The sequence below is a fragment of the Gallus gallus genome, chromosome 3, assembly GCF_016699485.2.
Source record: "Gallus gallus isolate bGalGal1 chromosome 3, bGalGal1.mat.broiler.GRCg7b, whole genome shotgun sequence".
NCBI classification, from domain to species: Eukaryota; Metazoa; Chordata; class Aves; order Galliformes; family Phasianidae; genus Gallus; species Gallus gallus.
In genome coordinates, this window is record NC_052534.1 from 85798324 (window position 1) to 85824280 (window position 25957).

Sequence of the window (25957 nt, forward strand, 5' to 3'; positions counted from 1 at the left end):
TGAACACATCGTGGAGGAGGATCCAAACATTAGAATGTATTGCCGGTTTAATTAATGCTTTAACAGTCTAATCAAAATGCAATAACCATGTATTTTTATTCCAGTTGTAACAATTGTAATACTACAGTTTCTGTTGGTGCTCGTTAGTAATACAATGAAATCAGTAGCTGCATGTATCAGCTCCCATCTTATTTTAATTTCTCACCCTCCTAGTCACCTGTAGTCCTGGGTCAAATGCAATCCTGTGTTTAGTGAGTTGTCAGCATTCTTCACCCGGAATCAGTGTTGAGGAGTGGGAATTTTGTCCCTTGTACTGAGTTTGCTCACAGTTACTTTTATTTATTTCAACTTAATTTTTGGTAATGGATTATACTTTATGCTGTTTTTTCTTGTATAGTATTATTTATTTTTGGGAAGGAGAACCACACAAGTGAAGACTAAGGAGGAGTTAAGCTTAAAAAAAAGATTGGTGTTAACCAGACAGCTAATATTTGCTCAAAATCTAAGGCCAAGTACCTATTCCCTCATTAATTCTGCTTTTAGCTAGGAAAAGCTAGATAAGAGTTACCTGGTCCTAGACCATCTTGGGGCAAAAGTTTCTGAAAACTTCTAAGTATATGTTTCTATAATTTATCTGTTATAATTTGTTTTAATAATTATGTACATATTTTTCAGGAATTATTAGCAACTATTATGTACTGTTCAGTGCCACTGCTGTGATTGCACAGAGGGTAAATGAGCCTTGGGAAGTGGGACAGCTTCTTAATTAGAACCAGTAAAATATCAGCTAAGCCTTTCATTATTCCTGTATGCACTCATGATTTTTCACACGGCATCACTTCATTTGCTCTCAACGTGTTTTTTCAGCAGCTGGAAAGCTGAAGAGTGAAAAATGGGAGTCTGTATGAATGAGAATGGAGGGACAAACCGAGTAGGAATATGAAAGGAGCCCCCCAAAAGTATTCACTGCTGCTGGAAGAGTTGTGCTGGATAGGGATGGCATCTGGAGTCAGGAGATCTTTTAAGATTATTGAGCTTTTTGTATTTTGGCTTAAGGGCTGTCCATTACCAGTCTCCCTAACAACTCTCCATCTGTACTTTCTTGCTGTCTTCCTCTTCATCTGCTTCTTCTACCTCATTTGTCTCATGGTTCACACAGAGGGTGGTCTTGTGGCTGTATCCAGTGTGATCATGATATGCATAAACATATGATATACATTTGAGATGACAGATGTATTATTTGTTAGTTGTATCAGTGTTTCGTGATAACATTAAGAGATGGTGAACCTTGCTAGTGCTTTTTCACAATTTGGACTGAAGAGATTGTATCTAAGACTGTCTTTAGAAGTATTCTAAGCCTACTTCAAGGCTAATGTTTGTTAATGACCTAATTCCTATCATGTTAATTATCTGTAAGGTACTGAAAAGTCCTAGGGTTTTCCTAAATTCCTGTCATTGTGTCTTGATATCTTTATTTTCATTCTGGCATATATCTGTGTTTAATTCACCCTTCACTTTAATCACAAGTTATTCTGCTAATTTACATTAAGATCCTGTATTTTTTCGCTTGTGTGCTTCTTCAGAGCTCTTGGTATAGTAAATGATATGCTTCAACAAATAAATGCAATTTTCATTGAATGTGTAAGGAATATGTGTAGAGATTTCCTGATAAACTGAATAAATGATTTGTAGTCAGTGAGATGACAGTTCTATATTTCTCAGTGATTTGTATAATGATGTATAAACCTGAGATGATCAAGTTTATAACTTTCTAAGGAATTATTAATATGTTTAAGTTTTAGAATCAGAACCCTAATGCTGTATCTTGGCATTGGGTCACATTGAACAGTCAAAATATTTCAGAATATTCGTGTATTTCAGCATACATATATTTGTTATGAAAAATGGCATTAATGCTGGTAAGAAATATTTATAACATACTATAAAGAATTCATCAGGAGGCAATCAAGACAGATCAGTGGCTGAGGAGTAGTACATAAAAATAGCATTGCAATTGACTTTAACTTTATCATAATAAACATAAGCAAATATATTTTCAACAAAATGTAGAGCTACTGTCATTAGAAAAAAGTAAAACATGCAAAAGCTAAACAATACTAATTGAACTTGCTGTGTAATTCTAAGAACTAAGAAGAAATTTAAGTGATTGTAGGTATAAATTTCAGGCGCATACTTTATATATGAATGTGTAGTAATAGGTATTAATACATCTATATATACATGTGTGTGTAAATATATATACACAAATGTAGTAGACTTTAACTTGCTGGCTCAACATGTGTTCCTTATATATATTTTTTTAATAGTACTTTGTGACTTTTTACTGTTGACTGAGCAGCCCAGAGAGACTGTGAGGTCTCCTTCTCTGGAGGTCTTAAAACCAACCTGGATGCTTTTCTGTGTGACCTACTGTTGGGAACCTGCTTTAGCATGGAGGTTAGACTAGTTGATCTCCAGAGGTCCCTTCTAATCTCTAAAATTCTGTTGTTCTGTGATTTTATTCAATAGAAAGCATACTAAAAAATGGCTTTTCTTCAGTATAGTTTAGACATGTAAGATGACAAATGTATATGATAACATGGTATTTTGTGTAGACGTGGTTCTGAAATAAACTTATTTACCCTCATTCCTTTGAGATGGCAGACGCTCTAAGAAATCAAGTTCTAGGACTCATTAGAGATCTTCTATGCCCAGTTTCTGCCAGACAGTGCTGCTAAAATTACCTCTCCCCCCAGTTAAGTGTACCCTAAGTGTTAGCACACAGTGAACTAATAAAATACTGTATCACATAACGAGTTCATTATTCTAAGCCTCATATGTAGGATCTTGACATCTTTACTCCATTTGAGATGTCCTTGCTCTGTACAGTCTAACTTTCTTTACTATCTTCAGTGACGTTGGCCTTCAGACATTGCTATTTATCTGTATCAGTATAATTGCGTGCTTTAAGGAAAACACATAACACTTGGAATACCTTGGAAAAATTCTGATTTTTTTCTTAGGATCTCTTAGAGATCTATGTTACAGTATCTAAATGACTGCAGAATATTAGCCTTTAACGGTGCATCATACTCTACAGAGAGTCCAAATGCTTCACTTTTTGCAGTGTTCAGCAGGGCAGAAAATCAGAGGTCATCTTCCTTATTTTAACTGAAGCAATTTATGTGGAGCAATTCAGACAAAGTGACTGTGTTTCAAGAGTGGTGACAGAGAGCAAGCAGGGTCTAAGGTACTTGAACTAGAGTCTGACCATGAGATTGAGACCTATGGACCGTCCGGGAGAATGTGGCGCATTGCTCAGTAATGCTGCTCTCCAAGTAGGACTGAAACAAGAACAATTCCATAAGAACAAGGCTGATAATTGGGTGGTTGGAAAAAGAATAGTGTTCAAGATCTACCATTCATTGAGGGCACAGGATAGAAATGTTTTAAAAGAATACTCAAATTAGAAGACAAACAACCAAGGTACAGAAGATACTTCTGTGTAACTGGACTGTTTTTTGCTGTGATCATGTTGGCTTCATTGTGCTGTGACTATCATCATTCTGTGCTCAGCTCTTGTGCTTCCTGTCATTATAGAATCTTCTACCACTGTTTGATTAAGGAACTAATATCTGCTGTGAGGTCTTTTTCTTCTTTTTGTGTTACTCGTGACTTAATCAATTCTGGGCTATAACAAAGCGCAGAATAATTCATTAAAATTAACAGCAACTATGTTTAGATTATTTTTTTGTAATTTATTTATGTGTATTGCCTAGTTAATCATTAGACTATTAAAATGTTTACTTGTGCTTCCTCAACTTGTCTTTACAATTATGACCCTAATGACCCTAAGACAATTACTATAAATATCTTGCTTTAAACAACATCAACAAAAAAAGATAATTACCCTAGGAGCTTATTTTCCAGTTGAATTTTGAAGTCAACATTAATTTAACCTGAGCATATACTACTCATCTTTCCTTAGTTCTGTATTAACTTGTGCACAATGAGCATCTGAGTTTATTTACGTTGCCTAACAATTGTTATGTAAAGTTACAGGTGTTGTTTAAGGTGACTCTAGGACAAATATTTGATTTCTTGGTAGAAGTATTTCAGTACATTGTGTGATTTACTGAATGATACTTATTTTTATTTAGGAAGCCAAACTTCCATTGTGTTTGACTTTCTACTGTGACTTCAAAAATTTTAAAAGCAATAAGCATGTTGTAGCAGCACAAAGAATGAAGATGTAATTCACCTCACAATCTCACTTATGCTGTACTTGTGATACCTTATGTTCTACAAAATAGCTTGAGAAATGCAGTAATTATCATTAAGGATTTAGAGTTGCATCTATATTAGGATTATTTCTTCAATGTTCATGCCTGCTCTTAATAAGTATACAACATATATTTATCTGCTGTCAGGAAGAAGGATATAAGCATGAAAAAATATGCCTGAGCTATAAATAAAACTAGTGACTTTATTTAATAGAACATGGCTATTAACATTCTGTTATGAAAAAGCTTGGTTTTTAACCATCTGTTTTTATGACTTAATTCATATATGGGAGAAACTTTCTAAAATTAAGAATAGCTTTTGCTGGCACTGCATAATGTGGTGGTATATTAATATTTATCAGTTGCTAAGGATGTATGAGCTTGAACTTCATTCCTCACTAAAGAATGTCAAACTGCCTTAACTTCTATAATATATATAAGACCATTCAGGGCACTACCATGTCCAGGAGTTTCAAGAGAGAATTCTGGTTCACTTTCCTTTTCCTGCCTTAGATGCAGGTGAGCAATGTAGGATTAGTCTTTCTAATCTACCCATCCAGCTCATTTTCTCCTGTAGACTCTTTTCTTCCACATAGTTCTCTGGATGACGTCTTAAATCTGTCTTTTTTGTATTCTTTCACAAAACTTCTGAAATAGCCTTTTTAGTGACTGTTGTCCTTCCTTTAAGTTTCACCAGTGACTCTTCTTTTTACATCAAACAGGTTATATGTTTGTCTTTGGTTCTCTTCAGCATATCCTCTGACCTGCTATCCCAAGCAGCCATTCATCATTTACTATTGAGATGTCATTTCCCCATGAAGATCTGTCTGCCAAGCTTCACCCTTGTCACAGATTCTCAAGGAACTGTTTTCACACTTTCTCATGTGGTGGCCCTCCATGTTAACAGCCATGTTTCCTATTATGTTAGTTATTTATGTAGTAGTTGGTGTATTATATATATTTAAGTTCTAAGAACATTATGCTGCAGACCCTTTTTAAAGGACGTGCCTTGCAGTATAGATTTTTGTTCTTAATGCTTCTTTAAATAGGGTTCAGGGTCATGCAAGTTCCTAAGGGAAAAATCTCTTTTAAGAAAAGATTTCCTGGTCACATTTTCATGTTGCTAATTATCTCATTTTATTTGCTTGTGTAATGTTTGCATTGTTTATGTAGCCCCTTAAAGGTGGGATGAAATTCCTTTAAAAGTCACAATGTCATTACCTCATCCTTCTGCAAATACTTTCTCAGCTGTCACCACCAGCCCTTCACTGCCACTGAGCACTGCAATGTAACAGTGTGTAGGTGGGTGGCAAGCTGAGATTTCCCCCGATACATAAAAGAGGTTTTACTGTAACTGCAAATTCCCATTCCTCCCATCAACATCTTGGTTTTTGTTCTCCTTACAGCTTTCTGGGAAGTTACCAGGAGTGGGGTTTGTCTGACCTTTTTAGGGGGGAGTTTTCTTACGGTGGTTATTGTAATGGAGACTAGATTTTTGTCTGTACTCAAACTTAGAATCTTAAAAACACCAGTGAGCGCCTTTGTCCTTTGGGATTCATTGTCTTTGAAAATAACGGAGTTGTTTGTGAGCAGAGATCAACTGTAGAAGAAAAATATTTTTAATGTGTGGAAGGTTTGTTGTCTCAAGTTCTTTCTGTGAGAATGGTGTGATTATGGAGAATAGTCCTTTCCTTTCTTTAAACTGTATTATTGAAGAATGTAGTTGGTGTTGATTACTTAGATACAACTGTTTGGTTGGAATTTTGCATAACAGGAAAAGCAGTAAAGCAAAAGCAAGGAGGAGGGTTAATTAATATGCATTTACTGAAAACAAGTCTTTCATTTTCCTTGGCTTATTTCCACTGTTTTCCTAATGGTACTTGAAAAGAATATTTCTTGATCTGAGTATATTTAATGAAATCTCATCTCCAGAGAGCCCTTTCATCCTACAAATGTGTCAGTGACGAGAATCATGTACCAGAAACATGGTAGTTCCGGGATGTATATGTTAGTGCTAATCTGCTTTTATATTTCTTTTTAATTTAGGGCATTCGCAGCAGGTTTTATGTTTATGCCTTTGGCGTACAGTTGTTAGAACTGCTGTCACACAAATGCAAGTCTGCTACACTTCTATGATGTCTTTTGTTTACTTCATTCAGCACTACTTATGATTTGGTTGTGTCAGCGAAGTGCTTCTACTGACTTTCACACGTAGCTTTCTCTGACAATTCTTCTTTAATAAAAGCAACCTAATTTCTTGTGCAACATTTATTTTGAAATCTTCAAAATTTGTCTTTATGAAATGTTTTCTATATAGTATGAGGATGAAAAGATTAATATAGGAAAACAGACAAAACCCAAAAATACAGTATACATCATGAAGTCAAATCTGCATATTTTCCATTTCCTTTTGGCAGATGGCCAGACAACTGCTTAGTTATGACAAGTTATATTGTTCCAAGGATTTTAGTTAACTACATGAATAATTATACCATTTTTCTTGTGCACATTTGAGTCTGTTTTTTTATTGTAACAATATCCAAGCCTTTAATTTGTGTACTGCAGTTTTAATTGGTAAAGATGTTGGCTGCTGCAGCACACATCTTCTGGAATATGTGGATTAATGCAGGCTGAGTCACTGGAGTGTTAATGTTAGCAGCATCAATTTCTAGGCAGGAAAGCTAGGAAGCAACACAGAAAGAATAACATGTTATTTATATGATGTTTGAAAATCTGAATTTTTGCTTTTTGGTGTGTAAATTCAGACATTAGTGAGTTGAAAACATTTTTTGTTTAATTAAAGAATGCTTTTTTCCTGCACTGTTCTGAACTACTGGTAGCTGGACTCAAATATGAAATAACTTTTTCAAAAGCTGAAATTGATTCAATGGAAAATTCCTTTCATGTCTGTTTGTCTAATTTCAGTTGTACAAATATTTTGAAGTAGAACATTGCTATTATCTGAATTACTGAGCCAGTCTAGTTGTCTTGACCTTACTTGACTTCAATGCATTGGACTTTCTAGAATTCCCTAGCAAATACCACAGTGGCATTTAGCACGTAGCGCTCACTTAGATTCCAGTTATATGAAGAATATTATCTGACATAATTGATTCTGTGTAGTTTTAACCTTGGAAATTTCCTTGCAGGAGATGATCTTCATACATTCATTCTGTTGGTTTACTACACTTTCCTTTATTAAGCATTGCTTCATTGCAGTAACACTAACCAGATTGTGTCCTTCAGTACTATTTTTCTCTAAATTACTAATCTGTACCTGGTTCTGATCCATGCAAGCAATAACCTATGTCTACATAAGTTATATTAAATATACCTGGAAATAATTTTTATATAGATACGTGGGTAGATATACAAGGGCTGCTCTGAAAGTATTTTATGTTGGCCCATAATGTCATACCACAATGTTGGTGGTATGGCAAGGACATTGAACTTTCCCACCAATATTCCATTACATTTTGTTGTTGAGTGGTAAGTGGCAGCAGAAGGGCAAAATGATGTCTGACATGGAAGTGCATATGAAGCAAAAGTGTGTCACTGAGTTTCCTCTATATGGAAAAAAATGCACCCATTGGCATTCATCAGTGTTTGCTGAATGTTCATGGAGACCAAACTGTGGATGTGAGTGCAGTGAGGCCGTGGGTGGTGCATTTCAGCAGTGGCAACAGCGACACTGGGTCACCTCCACTGGTGTAGATTTTGATGAGGGCAGCATGCAGGCTTTTGTTGATCTTTGAAAATGCATAGTTAATGGTGGTGACTGTATTGAAAAGCAGTACTTAGTAGCTGAGAATTTACTCTATTGAGTATTGTTGTTTTTCTCTTTGTATCTGTTGTACTTCCTGTGGAAATAAAAAGGAGGCATTACATTTGGTGTGATCTGTGTATATAAATTCATATGTAAATATATAAAAATAACATATTTAATATTGAGTTCAAAGTGTGCTTAATAAGTGAGAAGGTCTGCTTTTTGCACATTTTTTTTCAGCTCTCATTCAGAAACAATTGTCTTCTTTCTGTTTAATATCTGTGCTTGCTCTCCACCTCAGGCATAGTCTTTGGATTTGTTCCCTTGATTTCTCATGTCCTTCCCAATAACTTTCTGACTTCAAACAGAAGACTGATGAACTATGATGTGAACTTTTGCCTTTCTTCTCTCTTTTGTTGATTCTGCCATTTCTTTTCTTATCTGCTTCTTATTTTCTTGAATATCCCAACCATCCCTTGACAACTCTCTTTCCAAATTCCTATATACCTTGCCTGTCTTCTAGCTTTGTCCTGGGTTTCTGCTTTTCTGGTAACTTGTTATAGTGAAAAGCATGTGTCTACAGACTGTCTAATATAATCTCTTTTACAGTACTTTGCTAGCTGTCAGAATGCTTCATTTTACTTTCTAGAATTGAACCTAATAGAACTCTAATAGAATTGACACAAACTTTTCATCCAAGAGAGAAATTTAGAAGGATTCTGAGAACTAGAAGATCATAATGAAAATATTTCTTTATCGTGTCCATCCTATGACTCTTAAAAAAAAAAAAAACAACAACAAAAGAAAAATAAAAGTTTTTTTGTTAATTTCTCAAACTTTGTGTTGTTGTAGATGTATAGACCCATATTTCATCCTTATAACATCCTTCTAAGTATTTCTAAAATGGATATTAATATTCTCAGTCACCCAGATGGGCAACCGTGAAGCTTGATCTGCAAGAACACACATGCTCCTTGTGATTATCAGCAATTCTCTCTCTCTGCTGGATGCTTTCTGATTGAAACAAGATCTTTTTTCATTTCTCCATAAAATTGAAATGATGCATCTGTCAGCGCTGCCAGCTGTCACTTGTGGCATCCAGCCTATAACAAAGGGAAGGCTATGTAATTTTCATCAGCATTTTGAAAATACATTGTATCTACTTAGTCCTACTGGAGTAGTTTTTTATAAAATGGTTACAATTTATTGCAAAAATGAACACTTCTACAAAAATATTGAATTTCTCATTGGCTACGCACTGAATTGCAGTTCTTGTGTTGGGCTGAGCCCAAGCTGGAATGTTTTGCAGCAGAACTGATTGTCTTGCAACACGGTGTTCCCCTGTTTTCTTCTTCAAGAATGTGCCCTTGGCATTTTCTGAACTCAAGAGGCTCTTTCCTGTGCTGATCAAGGCAGCTGGCAAACTCTTCAATGTGCTGAAATCAATATGGGTTTGCCTGAGTTTTTTTTTTTTTTTACCGTACCCTCTGCATTCTTAGGAGCAGGAAGAGACTGACAGCTGTTTCTTTTTGTTAGCTGCTGGGATCATCAATGACAGACGTGTAACTAGATAAAACGTTTATTAGTTTAAAACATAACATGCAGCAAAACGAGCAATTTTCCCCAACATTTTCACTGTGAATTGTATTCCCTTTTTATTAACTATTTTATTATATGAAAGCTATAGTAGTATGAGTTATTTCATCTGGGCACAGTTAATTAAGATGTTTGCCATGAAGCAGGGTGGTTCTCCAATCTGGCCAGCCTTAAAGAACTTGCTGTTTAACCTGTGTGCTGGGGAGAAAAAAAAAAAAATCTCTCAGTAGGACTAATTTGTATAACTGATAATGAACAGTAATAATGAGTTAATTCACCACGATGACTTACAGAGTGGAAGAGACAGAAAGGAAGAGAAAGATGTTAACAGGCATACAAGTATAAGAAGTATTTTTCATTAGCTTGACAAGTCTAAGTATGGCAGTTGTTCTTTTATTCACATTCAGTATTAAAGGCTTGCCTGCCAGAGACTTTTTCTAGAGGAAAGAATTGCTTCAAAAGAAAAACGGCATATTGTTAGATTTATATAGGAAGCTTCTGGATATCAAAATGAAGCACCGTTCCAATTGATGAAAAAAGTTGACAAAGTTATTCTGCTTTTCACACTGTACCCATTCTGACAGAAAGAAAACAACTGCTTACACTAAACTTCAAGTCAACCAAAACATCTTCTGACTCCTTTCCACCAAGGCAGATGAGAGATGTAAGAGGAATCTGGGATATAAAGAATGCATAGAGCAGAAAAGGACATTATGGAGGGAGAAATATAGTGGTCATGAATACAAAGTAAAAAGAACTAATGAATTTCTGTCTTTTTACTGTATACGTTGGTAGTATAGCAAGATAGCAAGAAGAAAGCAATGCCGAAGATCAGACACTCGGGGAAGAGCCATAACAGACTTTGGGAAATCTGTATCTGCCACATTGCTAAACCCAACGTTTCTCCACTCATGCTGCACTGGAAGTTGCACAGTGCTTGAGGAGTAAATTAAATTACTGTGGTGTCTAGCATGAAATTTTATGCTATCTTTTAGAAATGCCGTGTTCTATGATTTGCCTTGAAAATAATTGGACTTGAAGTTGACACTGTGGAAATTCATACTTGGGAGATGAAAATATATTTCGTTTTGCTATGTGTTGCTGATACAACTTTAGCATTTCAAAGTGGAGTTGAGAACCTGAAATGCAACCACGGATTTTTGACAGGTTGAAGAATGATCACCAGTCACTTTACCCAGCATGGGTACTTTCAGCCTGCTGGAGTTCGAATTGTAACTCCTAGGTCTCATCCATGGGTATTCACTTGTATAAGAGCTCAGTATCAACAAAGATTCAAAAATATTTAGAAAGTAAGCAGTCATGGAGGTTCCTTAGAAGCAGATTTCACTGCCAGTGTGGACTTCTCAAGCTACTCACAGTGTATCCTGTCACTGCTCTTGCTGCTCCTGGATTCTGTTTCATCTAACTGTTCTGTTTTAATGAGTTTATCTGTGGTGTGTGTATTCTTGGCATCTGAATCTATACTATCTGGTTAGTACAGCAGCTGACATGTATCTTAACGTTTAAAGTTTCTTTAAGTAAGAAGCAAAGAACTAAGTTGAACAAATAAGACGCTTCCCATCACTGAATTTTGGATATGTGCCAAGTGCATTGCATTCTACTTATATTATTTGAAAGCATTATTTTGGGCCCCTTTCTTCCTCTCTGACAAGATAAGAGCCTTTCATGTTTAGCAGTGATGGAGTGGGTTGCAGACAGGTTCAAACAGGGTTTCTTTACCTTTTAAAATTGATTCCTATAAATGTAGTTGGTGTGACTGAAGGATATTTTCAGAAAATGAAACAAGTCTCCTTGACATTGCATGTTTTAATTTATTGCTTTGGCCTCTACGAAGAAAACAAGTATTCTTAAGGCAAGGTGACAAGCCTGTGAAAAACATGCATCTTGTTTACTGCTATGTGAGGTTGTAATACCATTCTAGGATGAGTTTTAATTTCCCATGTCAAATAGCCTGGTGTAATGAAATCACGTTACCTGGTGCTAACGTGTTTTCTGTGGAAAAAAAGTTCTTTTGCTTGCTATTTTGTTTTCTGCAGTTGCCATAGAGAATTCTATTTCCAGGCAAGACTTAGGTTTCTTCATTTTTATTGAACAGTTTATATTGAATCAGAAGAATGTCTCAAATCTTGCCTCAGTTCTAAGTGCTCTTTACCATGTTGACAAATGGCAGCCAAGAACACTCAGTGTCACTTACCTCAAACTAGTGCATAGCTGCTAACCCTATATCTGCTACAAATGGTACTTGTTTCTACTTCTAGGGTGATAACTGAACTAGTTTTTAAAACCTCATGTTGTGCCTATTTCATTAAAATGAACAAGGCCAATGCAGTGGCCCAAATGTTGGCACCTCTTCACCAATTGTTATCCCCCTGACCATGTCTGCAAGTAGGTATCTCATCAGTTAATACTTACAGAGGTGGCTTGAAAAGTAGTATAGGTGAGGAAAATCTAACAAACATGGTGTGGTTGTGAGTGTTTTCTGTCAAGTTCTGTAAAAATTCCACAGAAGAACGCAAAGATAGAACCTTATATATATTATTAAATTTTAAAGTTATTCCTAGATTTTCCCAGTATATTAATAAATATGTGAGTTTATGTAGCTGACCTGGCCATGTATTTTTAGCTTTTGTTGATAATTTTTCCTGAAAAAACAGTACTGGATGTTAGATGGTAGAATCATAGAATTGTTTGAGTTGGAGGGGGCAAGATCAGATTGCTCAGAGCCCTGTCCAGCCTGACCTTGAATGTCTCCAAGGACTGGGCATCCACCTCTCTGGGCAACCTGTTCCCACGCATCACTATTCTTACTATAAAAACAGACAAAAAAAAGAAACCAACAAAACAAACAAACAAAAAATCCTTACGTGTCCATTCTAAATCTCCCCTCTTTTGAGGTTGAAACTGTTTCCCCTTGTTCTATCACCACAGACCCTGCTAAGGAGTCTATCCCATTCTTTCTTACTGCTTCCCTGTAGAATACTGAAAGGCTGCTCTAAGGTCTCCCCAAAACCTTCTCCTCTCTCAGCTGAACAGCCCCAAGTCTCTCAGCCTGAAATAACCATTTAGTGTACATTTGTTGATTCCCTGGAGCAAAGATCTATTTGTACAGTCTTGAGAGGAAAGACTCAGAGCAAAGCCAAGATCCCCAATATTTGTTTTTTAATGCAAAAATATTATTTATAATTGTTGCTTTCAGTCTGATAAAAGCACACATCCATTATGAAGTCTAGTAGAAACAAGTTAGTAATCTGCCTTCGTAATAGTGGATAATATGAACTTTGGGAAGAATTACAGAATTCTGGAAACATCTAGCAAACCTCTGAATATCTTAAAAATTAATCTTTGCCAGGAAAAAAAAAGCAATCACAAAAAAACCCCACAACACACAGCAGCCTTGAATGGTATCTGTGGCCTACTAATAAGTGCCAAGATGCAGCTTTCTTGTAAATGTAACTAGATTGTGATAAAACAATATATGTTTAAGGTAGTGTATCATAGCAGATAGGTAGGTATACATGATCATATAAACAAGCACTGAATTTTTGGTTTCTTCTTTTTCATTTTTTTTAACCAGTTGTGAATAAATTATATGTTTAATATATGGTTATTTGTTTTATACTGTATAGTTTTGTATTTTCTAACAGAAACATGTTAGGAAGCTACCGTATTATTCTGAGACACGCAGAATATCTTCCACCTCTCAGTAATTCATCGGTTATTTGGCTCTTCTGAAGTGAATTTCAGTTTTCTTGTCGCTGTTTCAGATAGTCAACTTTCTGAGCGCAAGATCTGTGGTCACATCCTAAATGGAAACTGCTGTTCAAAGGTGTGTAGACTCCTTTCACGTACTTTGATAATTATGTGAGCATAGATTATTAGCTCTTTATTGGCACTGCTGACTGGAACAGCAGGAGTGGTCAGTGAGAAGCCAGAGCCCCAAGCAGATTTTTTTACCAGTCCTTTACTTTAGTAAGTTGCTTTTATTTATAATTTTCAATACAGTGTACTTTCAGATGTCAGTCTTACTCTATAGCTGTTCTGTCTCATAGTACAGAAAAACCCTGAAATGGCTAAAGAATACCAGGAAAAGAAAAGCCTGCTGTTCAGTTCTCTCTGTTGCTCTGAGAGCAGAACAGGAGATGTTTTATTGCTAGTAAGTTTTAGGACTGAGGAAGAAAAAGAAAAGCTTTCCTCCTTTATGGCAACTGTGAAGAGACAGAATACTTCCAGCTACTTAGAGTACCTCAAGAATAACATTGGCTTTCAGATAGGAAGATATAATTAATGAATACCTCACTGAGGGACTTGCTGGTGACTTTGCCGATCAATTCATCTTTCACCCTATGCTTATCTGCTCTGCACTGTACAATATGTAGCACAGCATTGATGTTTTCTCTTTAGATTAATCCAGGAGAGCACTTGAGCATGCCTTAAAGTGCATTGTTGAATGGGCTTTAACACATAGCAGCTACAAAAGTCTTTGTTGACAAATAAATGCTTTCTGTTTCTGAAACATCACAGAAATCGAGTTTTCTAAGATGTTAAATTCAAGGACACCTAAGGATGTGTTCAGAAATAACGCTCTTGGTATTTTTTGGTGTTTTTTGCTTTCTTTTGTGCTCTGGTCTGACTAAATCTTCCTGCTCTGTATTTCCTATTTTTATGATTAGTCTTAGATTAAAGAAAATTAAAATTCAAGAAAAAATACCTCTACAATTTTCAGGTTGGTCTTTCATCTACCTGATAGCACGTTCATTATACTACCTTAGCTGCTCTGAAGGTAAGAGGTGAGAAGAGAGAACTATACTGAGTTCAGTAACTTAATGAACTACACATAGTAGGTCTAGCAATACAACAGCGGACAACATCAAACCTTCATCCTAGCCTATGGAAGCTAACTCTAAAAAGAAAGATATATTTGATTTCAAATATACTTAATGTACATTTGAATGGTCTTTAAAATTTCACCTAGTGGCTTCCTTTTTTTTCATCAGTGTTGTAATTGTTTTAGTCCTTCTACTAAGAATATTCTCTAAAAAGCAATAAAGAAATTAGTATCTTTAAACTGACATTGCTGTGACTCTAATTTCATGAGATACTGTATTTCAGTAGGTCAATACGCTGAACATGCATCTTTGATCATTTGTTGATACTGCATACACTGCTGCTGATCTTGAGTGATGTTGTTTGTTACCATTTTTACTGAGGAGACAAAGACTCCATCAGTTTGACTTTGTATACAACAGTAAATTTCATTGTAAATGATTTTTTTTTTAGTGATTACAGTTGATATGCATCTGGCATTACATGGAATAGCATAGTCAGGAATTAGTTGACAATCAAGCTAGAACTATTTGGCAATCAGAATTAATTTTCTCCCTAGAAATCTGTGTGTCTGAGCAGAAAGTGTTCAGATACTTACCAGTATCCGATATTTGTACCTCTACAATTTTCTGGTTATTTAATACTATTAATATTCTCCTTACAGCTTTTCTAATTTATCCTGATCTAGCCATAGATCAATGGGTAGATAGAGTAGATATTTGTATTTCTACTGATACAATAATCTAGAGACACCTTTGGCATTTATTTGCAAGTTGCTGAGAGATCTATTTGCTCTCTTTCGAGAGCCCTCAAACTGTTAACCAGGCAGTAAAAATCAATTGTCTATAGAAAGAGATGGGTAGGAAATCTTCAGTTCTACTCAGTCTTTGCTCAGTTGTATTTTCTCCTTCTTTGGTTTCATGATAGTTATCTTTGGTTTTTAATCAGTTAGGAATGTCTTTAGATGTTTAACTTCACTATCTATATCATTACATTTTATTAATAAACTTCTTAAAGATGTAGGATTTATGCTATCTTGCTGACTCTGTCTAACTTTGTCTGCAATAACATTTAAATATTTTGGGCAAGTTCAAGCAAATTTGACAGACGTATCTAGGTGGTATTACGTTTGTAGGATCTTCCTGAGTCATTCCTACAGGCTGTGCCAGTGAGAGAATATGTGTAACTACAGTGGCGGAATGTTGCCAACAGGTGCATGTTGTTCTGGGTGAATGGAGTGAGCCAATGGGTAATTTTCAGAGCCTTTGGCTAGTTGTGCTGTCTTGATAACCACTCCCCTTTCTTGCTAGCCACAAAGCTATTTATTTTTAAATAGCCTGTCTTTTGGGAATGCAGATTTCCTGTTACAAACAGGAAATCTCTTAGGATTTTCTATTCTCACATATTAATTTCACTGTAATTTGTTCAATTTTATTATTAAATCATCTTTTCTTGTCGTCCCCGCTCCCCTCCCCCCAAAATCCAGTAGCTCTGCTTTCAAATACAACTGAAACAGTTTAGATAGCCTTTATGAGCCCTCGTGTATTTTCAGTATACTATTTTAAAAATACTTTGGGATGTTGTGCAGTTTTAACAATATTCTAGGCATTCAAGGTTCCAACTATGTGATTTTTAATAAGAGAAGATCTTTTAAAGGTAGAGATGTCAGTGATTTTGGACTTGCTATTTTTTACTGGTATATTCTTTCTCTTTCAATGCAAACATTCTTCCATTCACCTAACTAGAATGTTACATGTAAAAAAGAATGTAACATGATAAAAATGTGTATTTCTCAGAGTGTTAGGTAATGTTGCTATGTGTGTTACTGTATGCAGACAAGAGGCTCATTCCCATTCTGGATTCACTCCCATTAATAGAGTCAGATCATTTTTTAAAAGGCAAGACCTTGTAACAGCAGGTCATGCTTCTTTACTGAAATAATGCCAGTGCTGCAAACAGAGGAATCCCCATAGGTAAGGTGCAATGTAGGCTTTTATAAATCCTTTCACTGGGAGGCAAATGTTGACAGCAGAGAAAGGGATGTGTAGATTTCAGTTTTTGGTAGGTTGGACAGGCTGACAAGAAGCACATTATTTTTTGATGAGTTTTGACATGACTCTAAGTATAGCAAAAGAATGTTTTTACAGTGAACTGCCTAATTTTAATGGAAAAACTATATTCATTACAAAAGTTTTGCAATAGGTGTCAAGCATGTTGAAGTGAACTATAATCAACGTTTTTTTATTGGCACTCTTAAAGCAAGTAGTTTTGAAAAAGTAAGAGCTACTCTGTCAGCTATTCTAGTTTATGCCAAATCAGTGAGAAAAAGGAAAAAAAAAAAAAAAAGTTATTTCCTTCAAAAAGTGAACAGGGTGAAACTTCTTCCAGAATTTTGCAGCTCCAGATCTGGAAAGAACTGAAGATCAATTTTCATGGGAATAAAAAAATCTCTAAATGCTGTTAGAAATGCCTTTAGTCTCTGACACTTTCCTAGTTGTGACCTGTTCTGCATAACTGTGATATTCACGTTCTCTTCCAATTAAGAGAGATGAGATACATGTGTATTATACAGAAGAAAGTGCGACAGTACTATTAGAGAATGAAAGGCGAGAATGAAGCGTGCTGGGGGATTGACAGGTACTGTAGGAGGTAATTGAATAGTTATCTGTCACCCTGCTTAATTCAGTTAGCTCAGAGCAAAAGTGGGTGGAAAATATGTGAAGATTCTTTTCAAGGAATGCTGCTTTTTCTCTTTCTGCCTAGGATAAGCATTCTTGAAAATGTTCTGTTGGGTTTCTTTTTTTTATTCTTGCTGGAGAATGCTGATGTGTCTGGATCTTCGTTTGTTATTGCTCTCAAAATCCTATACTAACCATGTATTTCAGTAAACACAGATCGGTTGAATTCATGAAAATAAACTTGAAGTTCTGAAGACTAAAGATGTATTATCTTTTTCCAGTGTGTGTTATAAGTGACCAGAAGTTTCACAGCTGGCTGGCAAATCACAATTTATAAGTAATGAAACCTGCTCCACATGGAGCAAGCACATCAGCAGTTTGATCCTGGTCATTTTTTCATGATAGAATCCTACACCATCTATCATGGTCCTAGTCGTGAAATGACACAAGGAGTATACAAAATAGAGAGCAACTGTAGTTAAAGAGAAAAAATTAATGTTTTGTCTCGGTCCAGTAATTAAGTTATTTTATCACTCTGTCTTCTGAGAAAGCTCCTCTTCCCACCAGTCTTACTTGAAAGGAATAACAATCTTTGTAAATCATTGGAGTTTACATTGTTTTAACTAATTCTTGTGCCTTTTTAAAATAAAATAAACTTTTACGTGTGTTACACACTGCTATCTGTGTGTTTCTAATTCCTGTGCCGCCTTTGTTGGCCATGCAAATGCACATTTCTCAGACGCACAGCTGTCCCTTTCAGTCATTTAGTTAACTCACAAGCATTGCTATTTCCTTCTTGTCAATAATGACATTGCTGCAAATGCAACTTTTTATATAGTATCCATACTATTAGAGAATTATGATACCACATTAGATATTCTTTGCAGGGTAGTAAATTTGATTGATATTCATATCCTTTGCTTAACGGGCTTCAGAAATTAAAGACTTTGTGTGAAAACACTCAAAACTATCTAACCTGAGTATATTTTGGAGCTGCTTTTGTGAATCCTATCAAATGTTCCACACATCATTATTATTTTGTATAATTATTACTTTTGCGGTCCTTCAGTGAAAAATTGTTTTGTGAAAGAGTTATTTCTTAATTTACTTTGAACAACTTCTAAATAATTCTTCAATGTTTTAGTGCTCTCCCTTAATTTTAGCCCTTGGAACTTGACTAATTCTGGCAGGTCACATTTACGAAATAACATCAAGCTGTGGTGATGCGATCCTCTTTAAAACATTGATTGCTTGAATCATAAGCTTCATCTTTTCCTGTTCCCACTGTGATCATTGGGAGTCAATTTCAGCTGGGAAATAATCAAATAGTATGAACTGTGAGCTACCACCTATGCCTCTCAGCACTGGTGATAGTCTAGGTTTTTTCAAAGTTAACAGTACATATCACGTGAGTGCAAAATCTATATTATGATGTAGAAATTTAAAGTTGCTGAGGATGACAAATGTCATGTCACTGATTGCTTTCTTTTTCTATTATTTTCAGAAATTGAAAAATTTCAGGGTTCTGAAGGCAAGAAGGAAGATGAAGAAAAGAAATACCTTGATGTTATCAGCAACAAGAACATAAAGTTGTCAGAGAGAGTTCTGATCCCTGTCAAACAATATCCAAAGGTACTGTAAATGTAGTCTAACACTTCTAAAATCTTTCTCAATAGATTAGTGAAAAAGTCATTTAATAATTTTTTTTATTGTCTCTCAGCGTGCAGGCTTGAAAATATTTGAATAATTAGAAATAATGCTTCTGTCTGAATGCATCTCTTATAGATATTGGATGATCTAATTTCTGTCTGAGGACATTTCAGAAAAGCTATGAAATGCATTTCAACTTTTTTTTTTTTTTTTACTTCAGTTGGGTTTTTGGAGGTAGTCCTTGGGAAAAACTCTGAATTGTTTTCTCACGGAAGCCTTTTTCTTGATAATGACAAGATACTGTATTTTTAGAAAAGAAAGGACCAGTTCAGGAAAAAATATTCTAACAAAATAGAGAAAAAAATGTTTAGTAGCTCTAAAACGTTAATCTATGTGTGCTGCATCTTCTTATAAGAATTAGGGTTTTTTCTGTGCTGTATGAAGTTGTAAAAGATGAAGTAGTAAGAATTCCGCAAGCTATGAATTTGAGAAGGTCTTTGCCTTTTATAAAATACTTTGCTCATATGTTGCCTTTGTTCTCACTGTTACGTACTGAGACAAAAAACAGGAAGTTTGCTTTGCAAGGGAACCTCAAATTAAGTTGTTTGTCTGAAGCTTTTGTTAGTTTCTTATACTTTTTTGTGAAATGCTGTAAATCATTTCATATCTTTACAAGAAAATATGTGTGCATGAAGAAAATATAGTTTTATTTATACAGCTTTTTATTTTACCTAATCATTTGTTGTAATGGTATTCGAACTGAAACGGTAGACATCTCTATTTATCTCTAGAGTATTTTTTTACTTTCTGATTTATTATCACGTGGTATTTGGTTCAACATTAGCCCTGATTGTGCGTTCAGTTTTTTGCTTCATATTTTCATCAGTGATAGCAATAAATTACTATGGCTAAAAAGTCTATCAAATAAAATGAAAGATGTAAAAAAAAAAAAAAAAAGAGAGAGAGATTCAGTGATTCTAGCTGTCATTTATCTCCTGACTAGTGAATAAAAAACTGAGATAATGTAATCATCCAAATGGTAAAGATCTTAGAAATGCATGCAGTGCTTTAGGGAATTACTTTTTTGTTGCCTACCTTGAGGTACTTTGCCTGGATTTGTAGTATTTTGTATAAATGCTATGGATGACCTGAATTTCTTAATAAGAATATAATAGTGCTGTAACGATAACATGATAATTATTCAGAATATTATTTTATGAAGATAGCAGAAAGACAAACTACTTAAAAGACAATGGCAATAATCTATCCACTATATTGCCTGAATACTATTTCATTAAACTTAATTTACTTTAATGAATTTGTTATATTAATAAGCATTAAAATATATAAACTATTTATTTAGGTTTTGAGCCATTAAACAAAAGAACCCCACAACGGTGCAGTGCAAATGAAATTCTTTCAGTAATGCAAAATACACTCTTGGAATGTTTTTGTAGTTTATTTTCTAGCAATGTTCTATGTTCAGAATGAAATAATTGTCAGAACTGCAGCTTTCCTGCCATCCTTCAAGGATTAGACTTGAAATTTGTATCAAGCTGCTGATTGCTGTAGTCTGGTGCCTTATCTTTTCTTGATGAGTTGTAAACATAAGGACAGTCAAAATTAGTACTTAGTCGTTGCTGAAGATTACGTTGTAAACATCCATAAACAGTAAAAATTGGGTGAAAAAAAGACATTAATTTTATATATTTAACAAAGCATGGTATAAGAGCAGCTGATCATACTTTTGCTTTATTAACAGTTCAGTCTGAGAGGTGCTTATATTTGAAAGAACATCGGTTTAAATTATTAATTTATTCTTTGCTGATGAGCTTTACTGGACAGTGCTTGGTGAGCAGGATATGTTAATCTGAAGGAATTGTCCAAGTGTATACAGATTTTGAAAAAAAAAAATCTGACCAGGTAAAAATAAAAGTTATTTAAAATGATTTATAGCCTCTTTAGTCTATTTAGGAACAACATCATTCCTTTAAAGACTTTTTTCTTTCTTTCTTTTTTTTTTTTTTATTGTGGCTACATGAAGCAATACCAATTGCTCAAGGAACCCTTGGTTCTGGAGGTTTAGGATGCTCTATGTGTTAAGTTGCAGTGGGGGGTAGATCCCTTCTGTTACAGCTTTAGAAGGTTTAAGTGAGAATTAAATTGAACGCAGAAGGCTTCTAGTAGCTAAATTGCTCTTGAAATTGCAGAATAGGTATTATGAAATTGTCTCTATTCAATGTCTGCAGTTTGATTTGTGAAATTGCTGTTGCAGGCAACAGAAAAATAGAATCAAAGTCTATTATTAGCAACAGGGTTATCTCTTAAGTTACCAGATCCATTAAAGTTATGTGTCTTTCTTATGTTCCTTCTTACACACTTCTCAATGCAGCAGATATTTTTTAATATCCTCGAAACTCTTTCAGAAACAGGAGTGTAGTATCTTTCTATTTTTCCTGTCCCATAGTGTCATTTATTTTTTGTATATAAGCATTCCATCTAAGACAGACCCACAAAAATGCTTAGAAGAATATTTATTACTGACTTCTCCATTTATCAACTTATTTTTTAACTGTTCAATATAAAGCTTGTACAGGGTTGTTCATAAAAAATTTACCATTAATCTACTGTATGTCATATATCAAATAAATCAAATGTGGAAAAAGAGTGAGTTATTTCTAAAAGGAAAGAAAGAAAAATCAGAAATGATCTTGTTGCTGAACAATAGAAGCCACAATTTAGAAACCTGATGTACAGCTCTTTCATTTGCACACCAACTCCTTGGGATTAGGTACTCCATTTCTTATAAGGGCTTTGGGTTACAACACCTAAACAAATATAAATTATAACTTCCGTTATTGTCATGGAAGTCACCGTTGAAATCCTATGATCATATGAAGAACAAATATTTATAAATTACAGCAAAGAGGTGTTCCAGGGTGCTACCTCATTAACTCATAAAACCACTACGTTCATTAGGAAGGAACTTAAGCCTATATAGGTTGGTTTTTCTGAATGGTTTCCATGATGTAGAGATGCAAACTGCAAGCCACAGCCTCTTAGGAGGGTAATTAAGCCTCTTCCCTGCACAGACTCACCAACCCAGTTATCCGGCAATAGTATATCTGAGAAATTGGCTATTTTCAGCTGAGCTTCCCAACTTCTGCTGACTTCCTTCTGGAGGCTTAGCTACCACTTTTGGGGAAAAAACAATAGAATCAGGCCCCCTACCCCCTTGAAAGGCTGCTGGCATCCTTCTTTATGGTGAATGTTTTTTTGTGAAGAAAGTTAAGCTAATCTTAATAAAAACTTATTCATAATAAAAACTTAATAAAAACTAAAAAATTAGTTTAATTCCAGATGCTTTATTCTTTGTTTTGGCTATCTTATGAAAGTTCCTAGAATGATTGGACTGAAGTCACATTTCTTCTTCTTTATCAACTGCAAACTGTTTATGTGGTAGATAACTGTGGAGAGATTTATTGATGACTGGCTGACTGAGAAAAGCCATGCAGACACTGTGCAGCTGGTTAAGCAACCTTGTTACGCGCACGGTCAGGTATGAGAACTAGGAACAAAACAGGATGCCGATGGAGAAAGCCGGCAACAGTGTTTTGAGAAGTCTGTAAGAGAGTGTTTGCTGTGAGATAACCACAGAGCACAAAGATAGGCGTAGTTGACACTGACTAGCGAGCCAATCCTGAGCTCCACTTTAGCAATATGTATGAGCCTATTATCCACACTATAAATGTACAGGCAGCTGAAACAATAAACGAGATTTGCTGATCATCTACTATGGTCGTCGCATTTCTCCCGCTGATTTCCTACAGATAACATGTGATGTGACACTACTCTTGAAATTAAATTTATTTGTTCAGCTGAAACAGAATCCAGAGGTGATTTGCACAACAAAGTACCGTGTCTTGAAGATATATTACACTTAGTGGATCTCTCCACTAAAAATGTTCTTATATCGCATTCAAATCAGACCTTGGATGAAGTAGCTATTTGCAGGATTAGAAAGCTGGTTTGTAATTTTACTCTTTCTAATAAATTTAGCAGAAGTTAATGGGATTATTTTGTTTGTTTTCAGTGGTCCTGAAGGGATCGTAAATAATTCAAATGAACTTGAATACAGAATGTATTAATGCAAGTCATGTCCATGTAACAGCTGTAAGGCAGCTATCAACATTTGGCCAGTCATTTTGCAATTTTATCAAGTATATAATTCATTAAATGAAGTTAAATGCTACTCAGTAACTTGAAGCGTTTCTTTTCCGCATGTATTTTAAATGTGTCCTTCCCTTTTATATATTGTGTAGATCAGATTAGAAATACAAGTAAGAACCTGTCTAAATAAGTATAGCAGAAATTTCTTGGGATGAAAAGAAGTCTGAGCTGAGTTCTGAATTTTCCACTGTATATGATTAATCAACCATTGTTTCAATTAATTAATAAATGCGTTTATTATGTATCAATTCTATATCAAAAATATACAAGCAAAAAAACCCCCCAACCTATTAGAGACTTCTAGCAGTGGCAGTTCTGTGAATATTCCTCTCCCCCCAAACTAAAATAATTTACTGTCTTTCTATTGTTTCAATGGTATTTCATATAGAGAAACGAAAGCTCTGATGTTGCTGTTTGGCACAGAGAGTAAAAAGGAACTGTGGCCATAGTCAGTAGGAGAAAGACTCTCATTAATGAGGAGAAAGTGGAAAAGGATTGTCATGACTGAGATGGGGAGGAGCAAACAGTCTGGAAGATAAGACAAAGTTCAATTCACAAAATGAATTACAGTGTATGCAGTTAAGTTTCATTACATGGGGAAATGGCGCGGAAAATAAATACGTAATATATAGGAGATAGGAAAGAAGAAGGTGAAGTAACTGAACTTGAAGACTAAGCAAAAAAAAAAAAAAAAAAAAAAACAATAACAACAAAAAAACAACAGTTCATTACTACCAAAGAATGGTCAGGAGTGAGCATGGGGAGCCAGTCCGAACTGGATTCTCTGGCAAGTAGTTACCTACTGATAGACATCTGCTGCTAAACAAATTGTGATTTTCCAACAAATTCGATGTCATTTGTTTATTTTGTTTCTGTCTACAAAGGCTTTTGAGAAATCATGGTATATTACTTTTCTCTTGGCATGAATTTTTGAATTATTTTTAAGTATGAAACAAACTGTAGACTATTTCATGATTAAAATGGTTAAGCAAAGAGGAAAAAAAAACTCAAGTTAAAATAATTCAGTTGTCCTCTAGTGTTTTCAAATATGTATTTTTCTCTGTTTAGATCAGTTATCTGTTTGGTCTGGTCATTTATTGTTCTCATAAGTTAAATTCATCCAAGTGTGTGGTTTCAAATGGCATATGACTGAAGAAGCTTAGTACACCTAAACTTTTGTGATCACACTCAGCAGTTCTTTGATACAGATTTTTGTTATTTAGCTACCAGCCATTTTGTTTTCCTTTTGAATGTCACCCAATTACTTTATGGAAAACATACATAAGGAGTTTATGCAACTTGATCTACAAATTTGTTTCTTCTTACAGTTTAATAATTTAAGACCATGTTTAAAACCTTAGTTTTGTGTGGCACATAATATGGAAGTTCTTCTTTGGAAGCTTGTCCAGTTCAAGTTAATTTAAGTGATTGATTTTTGAAGAAATACTGCCCCTTTTGTGCTTGGCTTCAGCTCAGCTGGATTTCAGTGTATAGGGGATGGCTCACTTTGTTCATTAATTCTACTGAAAGTGTGGACAAAGGGATAATTCAGAAAAAATAAACAGTAAACACAGTAATAAATCTGCATAAAGTAAAATTAATTAAATATAGATTTGTATATTTTGCTTCTTATTCAGAACGGAAAAGAAATAGCGATATGACCATCCAATGGATGGTCAAGAAAATTACAAAAATTTGGAGGAAAATGGGGCCTGGGCTGTCAGTTCAGTGAGTAGTCAGGGCTTCAAACTCTGTTTTTATTGTTGTAATGAAATGAGGGCCTTGGTGTCTAAGGAAAACTTAGTCTCTCACTCAATCCTGGGGAGCAGAGGCAGAGGGAATCTGTAGTTTTAATAAAAATAAAAAAGAACTAGGTGGGTAACTATAGAATGGGGATTTTTAACTGTCTACCTGCATTTTTTTTTTGCCTGCATAAAACAAGAAAAGCCTATATATGTGTGTAGAAGGATGGTAGAATTTAGATTGATTCTAAGCTAAATACAAAAAGTCATGCTTGCTATTTTTTCAAATGAATTCTTTGAAGAGAAACCTGAATAATGCAAGGCAGGAAGTTATTAGTTTAGATAAAATGTATTTTACTTAAGTTGGTGCTATGAATAGTTGTTTAACTAAAGATGCTTTCAACCTATATATTCAAAGCTCTGCCAACTGACGATGAAATAAACAGGCAGGTTTACAACAGAATATCACTTTATTTTTGTCTTTATTTATATCACTTTATTTTTATATTGATGGGATGTGGGAGAGGATTCAAGTTCCTTTTTTAAAAAAAAAAAAGTTGGCATAATTTCAATTTTCATATTCATTTTGATTTCCATATTCAATGTAAAAGCTACCCATAATCTTTGATTCATACAGCACAGAGTAACGGAGAGGAAAAAACTGCTTATGTTTTATACTTAGTCTGGAATTTAATAGTATTTGATGCCTTCATTACGTGTTTGATTTCTGGATTCACTGATTATACAGAAAATACTTTAGAAAATTACAATTTATAACCAAATAAAGAGTTCAGCTTCTTGTAACCGAAGTTTGCTTCAAATCATTTTCATATGAGCTATCCAATTAATTATGAAATAATTATGAAAAGTGAAATCTGTTGTGAAGACTTGAGCAGAGAAGAGTAAAAACAGTATCTTCATTTTTATTTTTCTCAATATCTTGCAGAAGATAGAACCTCTCAAAACTCATTCCACAACTCCAAAGTTTTCTTTTGAGAGTGATGTAACTCTGTTATTCAGTACAATTTTTAGTATTTGACTGTACTCAAAATTCAGAGTAAGAATCTTCTGTCGTGGATAAAGTTATAAAAGGCATTTGGAAAATTTGGAAGAATACTTTAGTTCTACTTTCAGTAAAATACATGGATAAAACGTCATGTACACATT

The 25957-nt window shown here is 34.8% G+C and overlaps 1 protein-coding gene across 31 annotated transcripts in view; it reads left to right on the plus strand.

Annotated features, from left to right (window-relative positions):
• Positions 1-25957, plus strand: part of KHDRBS2 (KH RNA binding domain containing, signal transduction associated 2) — a 339549-nt gene that overhangs the window by 37807 nt on the left and 275785 nt on the right. For all 31 annotated transcript variants that reach the window (XR_005859018.2, XR_005859021.2, XR_005859038.2 and 28 more), the window contains exon 2: positions 18673-18800. Coding sequence is in view for 1 of the 31 variants with exons in the window: in XM_426201.8 (XP_426201.3) it covers positions 18673-18800 (128 nt within the window). In the remaining 30 variants the exon portion in view is untranslated. The remainder of the gene's footprint in view (positions 1-18672; positions 18801-25957) is intronic.